The following is a 17454-nucleotide window of genomic DNA, read 5'->3' as shown; positions in this document are numbered from 1 at the left end:
CTGTGAAGCTCCAGAAATGTTTTGTGGACTTCATCTGAGTTTCCATCATAATGATTTAATTCTCAGTTTTGGGTGAACTTATCCTTTAAGGATCCCCTAAACATGCTGAAAGGTTAGTAAGTCACTACACACCATACTACACTAGGTAGAAAATAATCCTGTGTCATTTTGGATAACGCTCAAAAACGTATATAATGTTTGGGTACTGTCTCTATTTATATGTTCATTAAGTATTACTGATTACTGATATTTTAAAAATGTACTGACTTTATCACATATGACATATTGACTGCTGTCATCATATTTCTCGGTGAACACATTTAAATACACTGTTTGAAAATAAGACTTTAGTTATAAGTACATATCATCCTCGTGAATGCAAAACTACTCTGATGTGCATAATATATACCTAACATAACACACATATATGGAATAATGTTTATTTTTTAAATTGAGTTTGTTTATATGACAGTGACAGATCAAGTAAATGAACATGAAAACACAGACGTTATGCTGGATTTAGCAAGAAGGCTAATTTACATCTGTAGTCCCTTTGCAGGTTACAGAAGCAGTAACAGAAGTACAATACTAAATGAACAAAATAAATTAAACAACATGCATGTAAACTTTATGTTTATTATCCTGAATGAGACTCATCCTTGGACGGTCACAAGATGGCAGTAGAGGCTTACCTGCATTTCACCATCTTACCCCCCAAAACTGGAGATGGTCCTGTGCACCTGCTTTATCTGAGCCAAACGTACAGTACACTGCGTGCAGGGGAAAAGACAACTGGGCATTTTACAAGGTGTGAAGGTCAAGTTTGCCCCGGAGGTCCTGACCATAACATAAACACGGTCAGGTCCTGGAAACTCAGGCTTATTATACTTTGAGGACATCATTTTGAAGTCCATGAGAAGAGTCTGGCCTCCTGCAGGCTTTAAAAGGAAAAAGAAAGCCTGCAGGAGGACAATTCATTGTGACTGAAACATGCAGACATTGAGTTGCCCTTGGAATATATTTGTGAATGAGCCCAGGCAGATGAGCTCCCTCCCATCCCCCTCCCCCTCTGCCTCTCTCCTCATTTGGATAAATGTCACGGATCACCTCATGGAGGAATCAGTGTGTTTTTTTTTTCTATTTTTCATTCAAAAAAGAAAAAAAAAAAAAAGAAGAGGATAAGACTGTCATTTTGTTGCCTTGGAGACTACAAATCAATAGCATCATGCAGTATCTTCTTGTCCATTCCCAATGAGAGGGTTCAGCGGCTGCTGTCGTCATCAGGGGGCTGAGGGAGGGAGGGGGTGGGGTGCGGACGGCGCAAGAGTCACCTGCGCTCTGATTGGCTGCTGCTGGTAATGAGCTGCCATTGAGGTTTTTCTGGCCCGTGCAGGGAGGGGGCGTGTCCCCGGCTGGAAGAAGCACACGCCTCTCGGATAAATACTCAACACAAACCGTGTGGATGATCAGACGCAACCAATTTAAAGAGCCGAGTCCTCGTCCTGAGCCGTCGCAGAGTTGCTTTCGCTTTGCGAGCTGAGAGAAGAAAAGTAAAGAGGCTGTAAAAGAGAAAGAAAGAAAGAAAAAAGTAGAGAAGAAGTCAGTGGCTGTAAATTACATTCCCTAATCAGCAGGATTGACAGCAGGTGTGAATTCATGTCTGTATATTCCCCGCAGATCTACTGGTGAGTCCTCATCTTCTTTTCCTCTCACCTGTTCACACGCTTGATTTTTTTTTTTTTTTTTTTCTGTTTTTTTGTGCTTTCTGTCAGTTGCTTGATAGAAAAAAGTCTAAATCAGTAATCAAACACTATATGTGTTTGCTTTGCACCTGACAGGTAAGAAACAATGAGGTCTTTTTGAGGTTGGTGATTTCCCTTCAGAATGAGCCACCTTTGTTGCTACACCCACTCCTGTTTCCTTTTAGATTTTCTGTGGGGTATTGCCCCTGAAAATGTAGAAATGTCAAACAGGTTGGAAAAAGAAGACAATTCTGTGTCTCAGTCAGCCCTCAGTTTGATACTCTTGCTGCGTGTGCCTTGTCAGAAAAGGTCATTCATTCTCAGCTGTTACATTAAGGGTTAAAATGCACTTTAATCCACCTTTTTTTTTTTTTTTTTAAAGACATTTTTTGTGTATCCTTGAACATTTCGGTAGCTTTCATCCGTTGGTCTTTCGTGCTGCAGGTGCAGTGCAATTGGAGAAGGATGCACTCTGCTCCTATCTATTACTTCTGTCTATTATCGGTGTCTTTTTCCACAATCTGCACCCTGCCTCCTTGAGTTACTTCTTGACGCAGGGGTGCTGAGTGCATCTTTGTTTATCTGAGCCTTTCTCTTCTCTTATCTGTCGAGTGTTTTCCTGTCTGTACAGAGGATATGCGAGACGCTTTGAAACATTGTTTTTGCGAGCACTGTTCAAACCTCAGCAGGCTTCTGGCTGTCTCTACCAGGAAGTTCAGAATCGACCTGTTTTACTGTAACCACACGTTGCTTTGTCGCCTGTGTGCCTGCCTACTGTTGCCTCTCTGCGCTGTAATGTTATGAGAAAAATCCACAAACAGGGTTTCACTTCTACTGCAGTTTAATTTCAGAAGTATGACCAGAAACTTTTGAGCATTATTCGATCTGCATGCTCCAAGTTCCCCTAAAACCTCCTGTGGCTCTTGGTGTGAACAGGAAGACATTTTTTCTGCACAACAGCATATATAGAAAAACTTGGTGCAAGTTTCTTAGACTCATTTTTCCACTCCCACACACATCACTAAGATTACATTTAAGGCACCGGAGTGGTAACTGATCCATGCTGTGTTTTCAGTGGCAGACTCAACCCACAGGAATCTGGATACAACCCATTCATTCCAGCAGCACGCTCCTGGGGGTCTTACTCAGTCCCCGCGCTGCCCAAATACCTGCAGAGCCGTGGCAGCGTTGGCACTGAACGCCAGAAGCTTTACACAGGCCGAGATTTATGATCGTAGTAGTAAGAAGTGTGGGGTGGCAGAGGGGAAACAATGTTGATAATGCAAGATGTAAATTCCCCCGACTGCTGCAGAGACCAGTCGGGGCTCCTGTCAGTGCCTCTACAGTGCACAGACATATGTGGAGCTAGCATGGCCTTGGCCTTGTATAGTCTTGTATAGAGACAGGTGGATGAACCTGGTGTCATGATTAGGTAACGCGCTCAGGAAATATGGTCACTGTATAATGAGGTTAGGTAGGTGTTTTACAAAGTAGAACATGAGGAGGCAGCTAAATAAAGCATGTCTTTTTCCAGTGGCTTCGAGTTGCGAGTCAAGAAATGTCACATTTTGCTCTTGATATGGTAAAAAAGAAAATCATTATGGGTATTTTAACAGATTGATATGACTCAGGATTAGTTAGACTGGTCTAAATCTTTATTTTCACTGAAAAAAAAAAACAGGTAAAATCACCATGATGTGACATTTGTTGGGGTCTGTAGTGAACAAACATGTCATCTTACATCTGGAGAGCAGGATTTGTGACGTCTCTGCAGCACTACAGTACTTTTATCAAAATGTTGACATTTTGAGCCTTTATCAATAAACTGCGGCTTCTGTGATTTTGATATTGCAATTGGGAATATTGCAATATTGATATTTGGAGTAGGGCTATCACGATGTCAGATTTTTCACTACAAGGTTATCATGGCCAAGTGAATTTGAAATAACTGAGGTTATATTAATGATGTTAATATCTTTAGAAATTTGGAAAAATAAAAATGCTAGCACTCAAATCTTTACTGATCGATATCAGCTTATCCCTGCTGTCCATCTGTGCCCTGACTGGACGTGGCATTAGGAGTCCTGCTGGGTCAGGTATGCATTATCTTGACTGGGTCAGGAGGTAAAGAGCCATCTGCCACGCCAGCCTCATTATTCTATACAGGCTCTTTAAAAATGTGCATCTTCATCACCTGCCTCTTATGGTGCAGCTGCAGCATCATCATTTAGACATTGCTGCTAGGTATGTGCTCTTGGGCTCCAGTTGACTAGCTGTGCACCATGCTGATCTCACTTATAGATCACTTAACTTCTCCTCTCCAGGAATCAAGTATACCACTCAGTGAAGCTGTAATAGATGTGACTGCGTGTTTGTTTCCTCCCAGGTTGACTTGTTAGCCGCGCACCCCCACTTCCTCCTCATTGTGCCCCTTTATGTTTTATTAGGCCGATGTTCTGTTATTCTTAGCCGAGCAGGATGTTTATACGATCCCCGAACAGAAATATGACTGGCAAGACCCGAGTGTTTATCTTTCTTTCCCTTCCCTCCCTCTTCTTCCCCTCTCCTCCTCTTCCTCGGCTCAGGTCTTCACTGTCACCGCTCATCCCTCTGTCCCCTCCTCCTCCTCCCCCTTCTCCGCTGCTTCTTTTTGCATGCCTGCCTCACCCTCTCTGCACCCCACTCAAGGATGAAATAACTTCAAGATCAGCCCCGCTTGACATAATATTTTCCATGTTAAACCTCGCGTATCCTTCAAGCCTCCTTCTCTTTTATTTTTGGATATCCGGGTATTGTTTCGGCCAAGTATGCCGTGTCGTCTGACTGGTGCAGTAAAGGTTACCTCGCTTGAATTCAGCCAGAAGCTTTTCTGATTTCCTCACTTTTTAAAGCCACAATACACCCTGCTGTGATGTCAGTGTTTCCTCATGGAGACAAGGGACGTGTGTAAATGCAGGCAGTAATGGAAAACCGGATAAATGCTGCAGGGGTTAATGATCTTGTGTCACGCGATTCTCTCCTCCTCAGGATGAATTTGTGTTAAATGTGTGTCTTTATTGAGTGTACTACATGAAGACTGTAATGTGTGTGTGTGCGTGTGTGTGTGTGTGTGTCTGTTCCTGCACTGATTGACTGTTGTAGATGCCCAATATGGAAGCTTGGTAGCCCTGGGGGGGCTTTATCAGAAATCATTGACTGAGCCATAATCTCCACAGATTAGGAGGGACTCGTGTTGTTCTTGTTGTTGAATTCAAAGTGAGACTATATGACTATAAATAATGATTCTTCCCAATATCAATTATAATCTTATAATTGTTTGTTTGTTTTTATTAAAGGTGCAATATGTAAGAATTGGCCAGCTGTTGTCGTCATGCTAACAACAAATGGGAGGCAGTGTATCACCAGAGTAATGGCTAACTGTAGCTGCCGTTAGCTTGGTTGTCAGTTGGCGCAATAGAGTGTTGGTGTTTACACTGTGGACCGGGATGGACAAAGTCTCGCTGGTTTGCATGCTAATTGTCATTAAATGACAAAGTTAGGTGCAACAGTGTAAAAAGATAGTCTGGAGCCCTGGTTACATAAAATGAAAGCCTAATTTGTGCAGGTTTCAGTTGTCCTGGAATATAAACTGCACTTCCATGTACAGTTTGACAGTATTTTTTTTTTATTTATTTGAGGAAATTCATGTGCCAGTAAAAATGGAAATCTATAGATATCTTCATGAGGAGTATTCTCAGTATGAGTCATAACTGGAGACAAAAAGACAGCACTGTACTTCCAGAGAATATGCTTCATGTTGTACTTGAAGTAAAAGAAGTAAAAAAAAAAATACTGCCGGTTGTGACACAGTTTATTTTTAAAGGGGATTTCTGTTTGCGCAACTCATCAAACGCAGACATGATTCAGTATTTTCAGATTTTCAGAAGTGTTATCTAATCGCGTTTTGAAGCCAGGGTGCTTTTGATAGATGATTAAGACTGTGGCGAGTGGTCAAATGAATTCCGTGGAACGTGTTTACATAATCAAACCATGCTTTAATCACTACCACAATATTTTTTTGCCATTCTGCTGTATCCAAAAATAAACATTTTTTTTAAAGATTCAAAGTAGGTCAAGCGAATCCAACACATCTCTTCCCCAACAAACAAAACAAAAACGAATCCATTGACTCAGATAATGTGAGGATGTGAGTGTCCTGTTCTATTTTCTTTGTTCTGTTTAGCCAGTGACCACAGAAACCACAAGCCTTTGGCCACTAACCACAAGGCACCGGGCTTTAAATAGAGAGCGTGAGAAGGCTGCTCAGCATCTTGTCTCAAGACAGCGTTCTATGTCAGTCCTGGGACCTGCTTTTGAGTCATTTGTTTAAAGCTTTACTACTGACGATGCTGAATGGCGGATGCACTGAACGTGGATAAACAAACTCTTGCTACTTTCATCGAAAATGGAAAGTTTGGCCAAGCTTTGATGGAACTGAGTGCATTGAGTTCCACCTCAGTCAAATACCACAGCACGCCCCCAGCACACTCTCACATTGACTGTGTTCTCCGGTTGCTAGAGCAAGAGCACATCATCCTGTATTTAGAAACAGACGCCTTATGCAAGCCGCAGCTTGAGCTGTGCAGCTTTGCAGTGCATTAGCATAGCACGGACAGGATGCTTGTTGTGTTGTGGTCAAGATGTGCAGAGTATAAACAAAACTGTTGAACATGTGCAGGTAAAACAACAATGACCCTCAGATTTTGACAGTGTGTGTACATCAGGATGGCTTGATAAATTCAGTGTTTGTTGGTTTTCTCTTTTTGGTACATGCAGTTTTGAAAGGCTTTAATTACCATGACTTCTAGCATCCGTTCGTCCTCACCGTATACAACCGGACTGGGGACCACATTTAAATGAACTGTAAGGTTGTGTGTAGTATACATTTTCTCTAATGACATCACTTCTTTTCTCATCAACCCTGCAGCCCAGTGTTTGTGCCCGGCCGAGATATGACTGAGGTGATGATCAGCAGCACCCCCATGGAGGACATGAGGCTCAGCCCCAGCAAGGACAGACTCTCCTTCCAGGTAGGACAAACAAATGCACACAGTGACACACCGCAGCCATCCCAATTCCCTGCCCGTACATTTTTATGTGGCATGGGCATTTTATACCGGTCCTCATCTGTTTTATTAGCATCAATTGGACTGATGTCAGCATGAACAGGAGGCACCAGTCACTGTATGTTGTGATTTGGGAACAGCAGCTGCATCTGCTACAAGGTGGTGGGGATGTCAAAGAGAGGAGTTTAAGTTTGATAGTGGATTTTTCCAATGTATTTTCTCATGAAAGTATAATGGCAAAAATATGTCTAGATCTGATATTTATTTATTTAGATATCATGCTTTCTCGTTGTCTTTCCTTTTTTCTGTTCTTGTGCATGTAAAAGATCTTGAAAGGTCAAAGTCTGCACCAACAGAAGCTCCTGAAGTACACTGCTCCTGAAACACCTCATCATACGTCCCGCCTTTAATTCTGTGACATTGTGACATCACTCAAAGTCACCACGTCACACATTTGCATAATTTATACCCCGCTGCTAGTTTGGCACGTAAAAAATTGATTTAGCACAGCTGCTTTATTTTTGTTAGCGGTGCTTGGTCAGGCATGTGTGAGCAGACCAATCAGAGGAGACTGGGTATTTAGGAGGGTGGGGCCTTTTTTAAAGAGACGGGAGCAAAAACAGCTTTGGGAATACAGCGCTGCAGCACTGGACAGTATGAGAAAACTGATGGGGGTTTTTTTAGCACTAAAGCTTGTAAACCTATTCTAGTAGAAACCCCAAATTAAAAAAATGAGGCTGAAAATGAGCATAATGTCTCCTTTTAAAATTTTAAAAGCTAGATAATTAACAGTGCTGAGAATATATTGCATAAAAACTCGACATCCCTCGCTCCTTTTTAGATGACATTTGAGGTCGCAAGTTAAAACATGCAAAGTAAATATATATGTGGGGAAATTGCCTGTCATTCACTGCAGCCTGTGACAAAAATAAACTGCAGATTGAGAGAGATGAGAGAAGCAGCCATCAGGTGGTCTTGACAAGGTGTTGCCAGCGGCTTTGTTTTACTGTCAGCTCAACAGGGCCGTAGTGGAAACAAAAACTACTTAAACACACAGCTGCTTGCTTATATTAGCGTCACATCTGAATTCGAGGGTGAGAAAAGAATGAAAGGACCCTAATTTAGTACCAAAAGCTTTTTTTTTTTTTTTTCTGTAAAAAAGATGATGAAAGACCATTTGTGATTTTAGACAGGAAGTTTAATGATTAGCAAAGCTGCATCTCAACTGGTGGGTCAGAGTTGACACCAGTATCATAAGGTCACGGGTACTAAAATATCCTGGAGCTGAGCAAGTTCCACCTGCTGAGGCTTTTACAACTCACTGGGCTAAAAGGCTGCTTCCTGTTGAGAGAGTTCAAGCAAGATTTATTTTTTTAAATTAAAGGTACACATTCATAAAATCATAAACCTAATACAATAGTCTGCTAATGCCATGCTGTATGTTGACATTGACTCCAAGAGGATATAGACTGACCCAGAGGAAAAGACTGGCTTCCTCTCCTCACCGTTCACACTCCAGCTGCGAGTCTGTCTGAGAGGATGAGAGGAGCGGATGAGGGGGTGAAACGGGAGTAAAGGCGGTTGCCAATTCTTTTCTTTCCATCCTCGCTCGGCCATTTGCCCAAGGTCCCAGCCACTCCTCAAAGCAGCACTGTATGAAGCAGTCATGTTGCTACCAGTCACTTCCTCCGTTATTGGTGCCGGGGGCTTTGACACATTGTGTGACTATTAAATTCCAGCTGCACCTCCTAAGAGGTATTGAAATGAAAGGGTGAGCAAACAGTTCCAGATTTACTGAATTATCATGTCAAAAGGCAATGTCATGATTCAGGCGTATAGTCTGCACCCCCCTCCCAACCCCGCCACACACCCCAGAAGATCCTAAAATAGCTAGCATTGTGCCTGGCTGATGATGTGTCGTCGCTTCCTGCCACTGGAAGTGAAACAAGTTATGACATGTGTTAGCTAGGGGTCCAAAGGCAAGGTCATTCACTGCCCAACTCCCATTGGTGCTGACGCACAGGGAGGATTGGTGATGCAGGCCAGGAAATGCAGCTACACGCAGGCATTAGATGTGAACACACACATAGTTAGACGCATATAATCGCACCTCTTGGCATGGTTCTAAACTGCAGCTGTTTTTAGAGACCAGAAAAGCCTCCCATAGACGCATACATGCTTTCATAACCTGACAAATTCTCACATTCACAGGGCATATTTATAGCTTTTTGTCTTTCCCCTCCCTTCTCATCTGTCTCCTATGGAATTCATGGATACTTGGACACAGCTGGATCCCCTCTATCTCTTCTCCTCTCTCCTCGTGTCAGACTCTCTCCCGCCTCATCTAATGCTTTCTTTCCACTCGGCTCTTTGCCCAGACAGCGACATCAGCACCCCCCCGCACCCCCTCCCTCCAATGTCTTGGAGTGAAATATGCAGGTCTAAAAATATTCATCCACTTTATCCAAACAACAGCAAAAAAAATGCTGTTCTTGGACCAGGAGTGGCAGGCATTTTTTCCCCTGGGCCATTTCTCCAGTTCCTGAGAACAGAGAAAGTCTGAGGTTGATGTCCGATCTTGCCAGGACAGGGAATGCATGTAATCGCTCTTGTCAGAATGTCTCTCATGCCCTTCAGTTTAGATCCAAACATTTTAGTGTGGCACGCTGCGTTTATAAGCAGTCGTATCAGCCTGGATTTGCAGATAACTCATGTTCTTTCCTAAACCTTTTTTCCAACTCCATCTCCACAGGAATATAAATAAAGTACTCGGCACTAAATGCTCACTGTTATAGGGATGGACGGATATTTATGCACAAATCATGTCTGCGTAAACCTTCACCTTTTTTGTGTTTTCAACTCACTGCTGATTTGAAATACCATGATTATGCTCTTGTATAATCTTCTGAGTAGCGGGTGACGTGCTGGATGAGTTCGTAAGCAGCTATGAGCTGCTTGGCACGATGCCTCCCAAAGCATTTAGATTAAACATGATGCAGCATTTGCCGTAAGTCTCGCTAGACATGCTTCATTTGCCCATTCACAGCCACTGATGTAACTGCAATTTGTTTTTTGGGTGAGCACCTATGTAGAAAGGCTGCCAGAGGAATGTGGGCTGGGCTAGAAGCAGGTATGCCACTAGGATTTTAAGCCACCACTTCCCGTCACAGATGTTTAGTCTTCACATCACTTCCTTCACAGTTGTTTAGCCTTGTAGATGTGCCTGCGACACTTCTGCAAAGCTCAATTCTGGTATCCCGAAGCCTACCGCATACTTAGCACTGATCAGAAATAGGCTCACAAATAACTTCTTGCCTTAAAATAGGGGACAGCTGACTCTCCAAACTTGAAGTACTGCTCTGCAGCTCTGAAAATCACTTGTCTTACTTCCTGAAGTTAAATGTACAACAAGGAACTTTAAACTGGTTATGAAACGTGCTTATGCACTACACAAACAAGTGAGACCGGTTTGGATGAGTTCACTTCGGGGAACAAAACTAAAACAATTTACTTGTTTTCGTCGTCTTTTGTCCACAGGAGTCACCAAAAAAATAAAAAAAGTAAAGTTTCTTCTAATAGCTTTAATGAAAGATAAATGACCAGTATTTTACTTGTCTTTCAGATATTCCCCGACCCGTCAGACTTCGACCGTTGCTGTAAGCTCAAAGATCGTCTGCCATCCATCGTGGTTGAGCCGACGGAGGGAGAAGTCGAGAGCGGGGAGCTTCGCTGGCCTCCAGAGGAGTTTCTGGTCAGCGAAGAGGAGGAGGAGGAAGAAGAGGAGGAAGAAGAGGAAGAGGAGCAGAATAATGGCAGCATCCCAAACGGACAGCCGATGCAGAATTCTCAGCACTAGAGGCTGTGTCGCAGCACCCATACTTTTCTTTCTGTCTGACTCTCTCCCTTTTCCACACTGGTTCCACTGCACCTCAGCACTCCGACAGACTCGACTGGCAGACGCACATCCAGTGTCTCGTGACGCCATCTCGTTGCCCTCGACACCAAAGCATCACTCCCGCAAGACAAGCAATACACACTTTTCTCATAAGATGATTCACCCTCCCGGACTGAAAACGCATCAAAACGGGCTTGAAAAGAACGAACACGCACACCTCTGACCTTCACTTTCCTACCATGCCTACCACCGCGTGTGTCGCGGCCCAGAACGGATGTCCTGTTGGACAGCGGCAGCTCAGTGCTCCACGGACAGCTCCTGCACTGCGGGGGGCTACGACTGCTCTGTACTTTACTCCAAAAATGGCTGGCGTCATGACCCCAGAGACTTCATACTCGCATACAGAACTATTGTGCTACCCGTGGGGATTATCGTCTACAGTACACCGTCCTTACCTGTGTTCAGTTTCTGGATTGATATGTTGAATATTTGTGATTGCCACTGCTGTTCATAGATTTGTGGGTTTCTGGGAAGTGAATGTTTTGTGATTTGTCTCTTTTTTTGAAGAAGAAGTGGGTGTTCTGTGTATAATGTTACTGGGATTTCCCCCCACGCAACAAAATTTGACAAATATTTTTGGTGACCATACGTCAGGCATTCACGATAAAAAAGGCACACCAGGAATAATTTTAGTGAGGAGCAAGTTAAAGAAAAAAATAGACCAGCATGCTCTGCTATGCTTACGTGATAACTTCATTGTACAAAGGCTTCTTTTGCAGGCATGCTCATCATCACATCGTCCTCTGTAAGCCTTTTTTACAAACAATACTTGTATGACAAAGTAAAAATGTGACTTGAGCAGAAGGGCAAAGCTGAGTAAGGTCTGTCATTTTTGAAAAAAGGCAGTTGATAAAGCAATGTACAGACCCAATGAAGGATGTGTAAATACTTGTTCCCAGTGAAGCCAACCCGTCGAGGCCTTGTAAGCGGTCTGATCTTGTTTGAACTTTGGGTTTGGTTTACTTTTTTAGAAAGACAAAGACTGAGAATCGCTCTGAGCTGTACACACCCGAACTGAAAGTCTTTCCTCGTCTTCCTGTTCTTTTTTTTGAAAACAGCCATACTTACAACACCGTGAAGTTCAGGTCACAATGAATTGACACTGTAGCGGAGAGTTCACAAATAAGTTAGACAATATCTTAAACTCCTTTTATTCACAGTACGATTAGTCCTGATGTTTGCCAAAAAAGCTCTTTATGGGAAATCTTAACTGTTCTCTGGTGTAAACGTTTGTCATTTCTGTTTTTGTATTGCAATTTCAGAACTCGGTGTTCTTTTTTTTGTTCAATCTTCACAGCACCGCTTATTGTTTGTGGAACAAGTCTTGTCAGTCAACTCGTGGAAAAAAGTTCACTTTTGTGTACGCAATATGAAATACTGTTGTACAAGCATGACTGAGATGTGTTCTTTGTAATTTCTCATTTTGAGTGGCATTAGGGCTGTGTACAGAACATCTCTCTCTTTCTCCTGTCTGTCACCTACAGGTCCCACGTTGTTTTTGTAAAGCTCAGGGAGATTAGCCGCCATCTTCTTTTTTTTTGTTTTTGTTTTTGTTTTTTTTGTATTTAGACCACTTTTTCTCTGTGACAATTAACAGAGGCTGTAAATAAACATTTGAATTTGCTATCCAACTGTGTGAAGAGTTACTGCTGTTTTTATGGTACAGAGTAAAATGAGACTTTTACAGGGGCAATCCTCAAGTGCATTTAAAGTATCGTTACCAAGAGACTTCTGTGTTTACTTTCTTTTTCCTTTTCTGTAAACCCCCCTTCTTTTCCCCGCTGAACTTCACCTGCAGCGGTTAGAGGAAAGCAGTACTGCTTCCTGCTCAGAATCTCTCTACGAATACAGACGCATGTATCAAATGTAGAAGCGAGAACAGGCCACATGCTACTTCCTGTCTTCAACTTGCACACAAACACACACAATCTGACTCTTGGTTACAACAAAATCTTTTTCCAGAGCTCTGAACAGCTCAGCATATGTTTGTTTAAAGGTGCACTGTGTAGGTTTTGGAGAAGAAAATCAAACTCAGAATTATATTTACAATATTAATGAGGTATGTATAAAAACTCAAACATTCATCTTTTCAATAACTGAATAAACAAGGTGTTCTCAGAGGAAAATCAGCACCCCAGATCACTGTTTGAAGCTAGAAAGGTGGCAGGGTCCACCATACATAAACAAAGTAAAACGTATGAAACTGTGTTGTCCTTGAAGGTCCGTTTGTTTATTCAGTCATTAAAATGAAGAGTTAATGAAGATCTTTCTCTTCTGATTGAAATTTCTTCCAGTAAAACTACACAGTGCACCTTTAAAGGACAACACAATGTCATACTGTTTTTACTTTGTTTATATTTGTCGGACCCTGCCACCTTTCTTGCGTCAAACAGTGTTCTGAGGACCTTATTTTCCTCTGAGGACGGCTTGTTTATTCAATTAGATTGGAATTTCTGACTCGTATATTATAAATATTATCTTTCTGAGTTGGAAAAACAACATAGTGCACCTTTAATGATGCTGTCCAGCGTTATAAAGATCATTGGTTTGACCTACCGACCTTTGGAGGCTTTTAAAAGTACAATTGCAGAAATGCTGAGGATAGACAGGGTATAAAGTCCTGTGGAAGCAACTCCTCACGCTCTGCCCATAAACACTCACCACAATGATACAAGACTAATAAAATGTGGTTGAGTGGAAAAGTTCTAATGGGGAAAGGGGGGATTTACAGGAATAAACAGAAAGCTTTCTGATCGCTGTTACAATGGAAACTTCTCAGGTGATTTGCAGCTATGTACTGTATTAGTGACCCGCCAGGTCAAGTTTGATTGCCGAGTACCGGGAATAGTCCATCAGAGTTGCTGCGGTAGAGCCTTTGGGGGCCAAGGGCCTGATAGATCAGCCAAGGTAGTACTCTCAGGGCCTTAAAGTCACTTCCTGGAAGGGGAACAATGAACTGACATTCTGCCCTGCTTCCTTCTTCCTGGAAAAAAATGGAGCATAAAGTGTTATTAATACCCCCCCAGCTGATAATGGTGGTCAGCAGCAGAGTGTGTGTCTGGCCCAGGGAGACGGAGGCTCGCTCTGAATAGGCTAGAAAAGGAATGTCCTTTATCCTCTGTATTTTTTTAATGACTGCTCCTTGATCTCAGTGGAAAATGTCATGAGATCATGGAAAGAAGAAATCAGACGAAGTTAGGAAAGGACGACCTCAGAGAGACCAACTGAACTTGCATCCAGCCACGCAATCATGTGACGTCAGCCAGGAACCTTTGAACTTTGAGTCCTTTTTTAAATATAACTGGAGAAAGCAATATACTTCAGTTTTAATAAAGAAGTGTTTCTGGGGCTTTAAGGAGACATGAGAGGGAGCCCCTGAAGCATCTTTCCATAGCATTTTGACATTTTCCAGCAGCTCTTATCATCAGCTCCTCTGTTTCAGCCACTTCTCTGCTGATTAACTCACCAAGGAACCTTTGCCATTAATGCAGCGGGTAATTAAAATGTGTGAAGCCCTCTTGTTGCCCTTGACACCAAAACACCACTCCCTAAAGAGAAGCAACACACACAGGAAACACACTGGAATAATTTTGGAGAGGAGAGTCAGAAGTGAAAGAAAATAAACCAGCACATCGGCCTCCTGTAAGCCTTACTACAAACAGTATTTGGATGACAAAGCAAAAATAGTCCAACAGGAACTAAATGTGATGCTGCTCAGAAAAGCAAAGCTGAGTAAGGACTGACTGTTGTAATTTTGGTAAAGCAGTTGATAAAGCAAAGTTCAGGGACCAATGAATTATCAATGATGACAACAATTCCCATGATCCCAGGCGACTTAACCACATCATCTTACTCTGTCTTTGCTTTTAATTGTTTTGATTGAGAGACCACTAGCGGCAGAAATTAAATACTGCGCCTCTAAACAAACTAATTGTTGGTTTAGTCCATACAAAACTGCTAAACTAAGCTAAGCTAAGCAGCTACTTTATATACATGAATAAGCACATGTCTCCAGTGGCTTTCAAATCTCATGTTTCCCCTTTTTTGGCTAACTTTTGGCAAACATGTTTTAAAAATGTATGCTAAGCAGGATTTTCCTCAAAGAAAAGAAATAATCCCTAACTTTTCAACTGTATCTGCAGCTACCCTTCCCCCTGCCTGTATTTACTTAGCATCTTAACTTTTTATTATCGTGACGAGTCTCATTCCCTCAAATACCAACGCTTTGGGCTGGTGACTCACAAACTGAAGGAGTTTTGTGGGAATGAGACTCAGCAATGAGTTATATCTTTCTCCAGAATCGCTCACTGCACCTGGCGTGTTTGCAAACAGCAAATCATGCATAGGATCCTACATAGGCCTGTGTGAAACAAATATTTTTCCACTCTGCTGGCGGTCAGGTGACGGCGTTCATTTTGCAAATGGTAAGCTGAGAGCCGAGTGAGAGTCAGCGTGTACTCGGTGACATAGGGGAAACGGAGTGTGTCTCGCACACCATTGTTGGCATGAGACACAGTATCTTCGAATGTGTGTGAGAGCGTGTGTGCCTGGCAGTGTATTGAAACTGTTGTCAGAGCCCTGCGAGTGAAGTCACTGATAGCTCTTCTAGCTCATTCTTGGAATTCTTTCCAGTGGAAACAATCCCATCGCTGATCCCAGTGTGTCAGCAGAGACTGACCTGCCAACCCCTGAATTCTCCCCGACTCCCAACTATAGTCCACATTAACGCTGTTTCACTGTCACTCCTCTACACATAAACTCACACCAACCCCTTCATGCACACATAACATAACCCCTCCCTGTGCAATCTGTCACGAGCAGAAAATTAATGCTCATCCGATGAACTCTTTTTCCACTTTACTTCTCCGATGTGGCTGTTTTCTTGTTCCTTCTATTTTTCACTCTCCCAGACTTTTATCCCATTCTGTTGTTTCAGCAAGTTTCCCATACTTACATGACAGTAGAACTGTGCTCTGCATTCCCACAGTGCGCGTTATGTAACGTAAGTTAACATTTCATTATAAACACTGCCCCTGTTCTTTTAACCTTGCTATTTTAGTGCTGCAGCCTTACAGTATAAGCCACCAAGGTTTATTCTGCGTGTGCATGCATAACTGTGTCTGTGTGTTTGTGCAGAGCTTGCAAACGGGCACATGTGCTCGGAGGTTTTATGTATAACCGTGTCTGTTATTATGAGTGCCATGTGCGTAAGGGAAAGATTCTTTTCCCATGGTTCCTCAAGTGTGAGAAGAAAGTAGAGCTCTCAGGACATGAAGCAAAAACTCTGATAGTTATTTATAACCTGTCTGGAGACGGCCCACCGAGTGTAGACACATATCTGGCACTGTCAACAAGGGAAGAGCTAAGAGTATGATACGCTGAGAGGCATACAACAAGGAGGGAGGATTAAAAGGGGAAAGGGGTCAGGCGAGGGAAGACGAGGGATGTTGAGGAGGTAGAGCATAAGAAACACCTGCACTTTGACATGGATAAATCACAGGTTACAGACTGGCTGTCTCTCGTAGTGGCCAGTTTAGATAAGACTGGATGAGATAAAGCAAAATGCAACCATAGCGAAAATGACACTTTGGAACTTGTTTAGTGTCACTGTGCCCTCGTAAAACTTAATTCATGTACTTTCCAAGTGACAGCGTGAATGGAAAAAACGCACAAGACCTCTGGCAGTCTGTCAGGGTAACTCATTAGGGATGAGAAGTGATAAGATTTATTTGATACCAGTGCCATTACAGATTCTGCTTATTCTTTATCATTTCCCATTGATTTCTGATCAATTTTAGTCGAGCTTCCTGTAGCCTGAGAGCTGGCTGTAGCAACTGCCTGTCATCTAAAATGTATGCTGCTTGGATGGGAAGCGGTTGCACTGAGGCATTCCTTGATTTAAACTTCACAAATTTCACAAAAATCTGCTATTTTTTCAATGTTTTAAAATAAAATTCGGACATATTGCACTCTTAAAACCTGTGCCTTCATTACCCATAATGCAACTTAGCCACTGAGTGACATCGCTGGAGGCAATTTATCAGATTACACGCAGCTCCCCAAGAAAACCCATGTTGCATAGAATAATGTGTCAGCATATTGCTTAACAGTGTTTCCTCCTTTACTTGAAATGATCATTTGACAGACATCACATAAAACACTGTTGTGATCTCTCTTCCTGAAATGAAACAATGCTTTAGACCGTTTCCTCCTCCCCCGCCATGACTCTCTTTGTTTCAGCTCACCATCAGCGAAGACGCATGAGTTTGACGTCAGAAAGACACAGAAAGGAGCCGAAAACCTCAGAGGCATACATTACTGATGGATCGGACAAATGGTAACTGGTTCTCCATAGTTCTGGATGTTGCTTTTCCCATCCATAGCTGTGATCTGTCCCCTCCCCTGAGAGTATTTGACATTCACAGCGCCATGTGATACACCAGTCGAGAACAGGGGACCACAAAGTAGTGATTGGTATTCAAAACAAAGCCTTCGCAACATCACCATTAATCAGAGTCGAGCATTCTCCAAACTCTGCCAAACTGCTCTCTGTACCTGCACGTCAGCAGACCGGCCTTTGAAGACATAATGCAACTGCTGGACTCACAACCACAGCACATATTTGGACAGATGAGTCTGAGCGCCCTGGGAC

General features: G+C 42.7%; 1 protein-coding gene across 1 annotated transcript; it reads left to right on the top strand.

Moving 5' to 3' along the window:
- The first annotated feature begins 1468 nt into the window (after positions 1-1468).
- lbh (LBH regulator of WNT signaling pathway) lies at positions 1469-12433 on the top strand. Its single transcript, XM_073483513.1, has 3 exons — positions 1469-1685; positions 6709-6811; positions 10470-12433. Exons 1-3 carry the CDS (start codon positions 1657-1659, stop codon positions 10701-10703), a joined length of 366 nt encoding a protein of 121 aa, XP_073339614.1. The 5' UTR covers positions 1469-1656; the 3' UTR covers positions 10704-12433.
- Positions 12434-17454: the final 5021 nt, after the last annotated feature.

The sequence above is a fragment of the Pagrus major genome, chromosome 16 (genome assembly GCF_040436345.1).
Source record: "Pagrus major chromosome 16, Pma_NU_1.0".
Classification (NCBI taxonomy): domain Eukaryota; kingdom Metazoa; phylum Chordata; class Actinopteri; order Spariformes; family Sparidae; genus Pagrus; species Pagrus major.
Note: the sequence above shows the minus strand (reverse complement) of the source record. Positions and strands in the feature narration are given on the sequence as shown.

Bases quoted from the DNA above. Each gene is read 5' to 3' on its own strand.
- lbh (XM_073483513.1), top strand. From the start codon at position 1,657: ATGTCTGTATATTCCCCGCAGATCTACTG. The intron at 1,686-6,708 runs GTGAGTCCTCAT...TCAACCCTGCAG, and splicing joins TATTCCCCGCAGATCTACTG to CCCAGTGTTTGTGCCCGGCC. The intron at 6,812-10,469 runs GTAGGACAAACA...CTTGTCTTTCAG, and splicing joins AGGACAGACTCTCCTTCCAG to ATATTCCCCGACCCGTCAGA.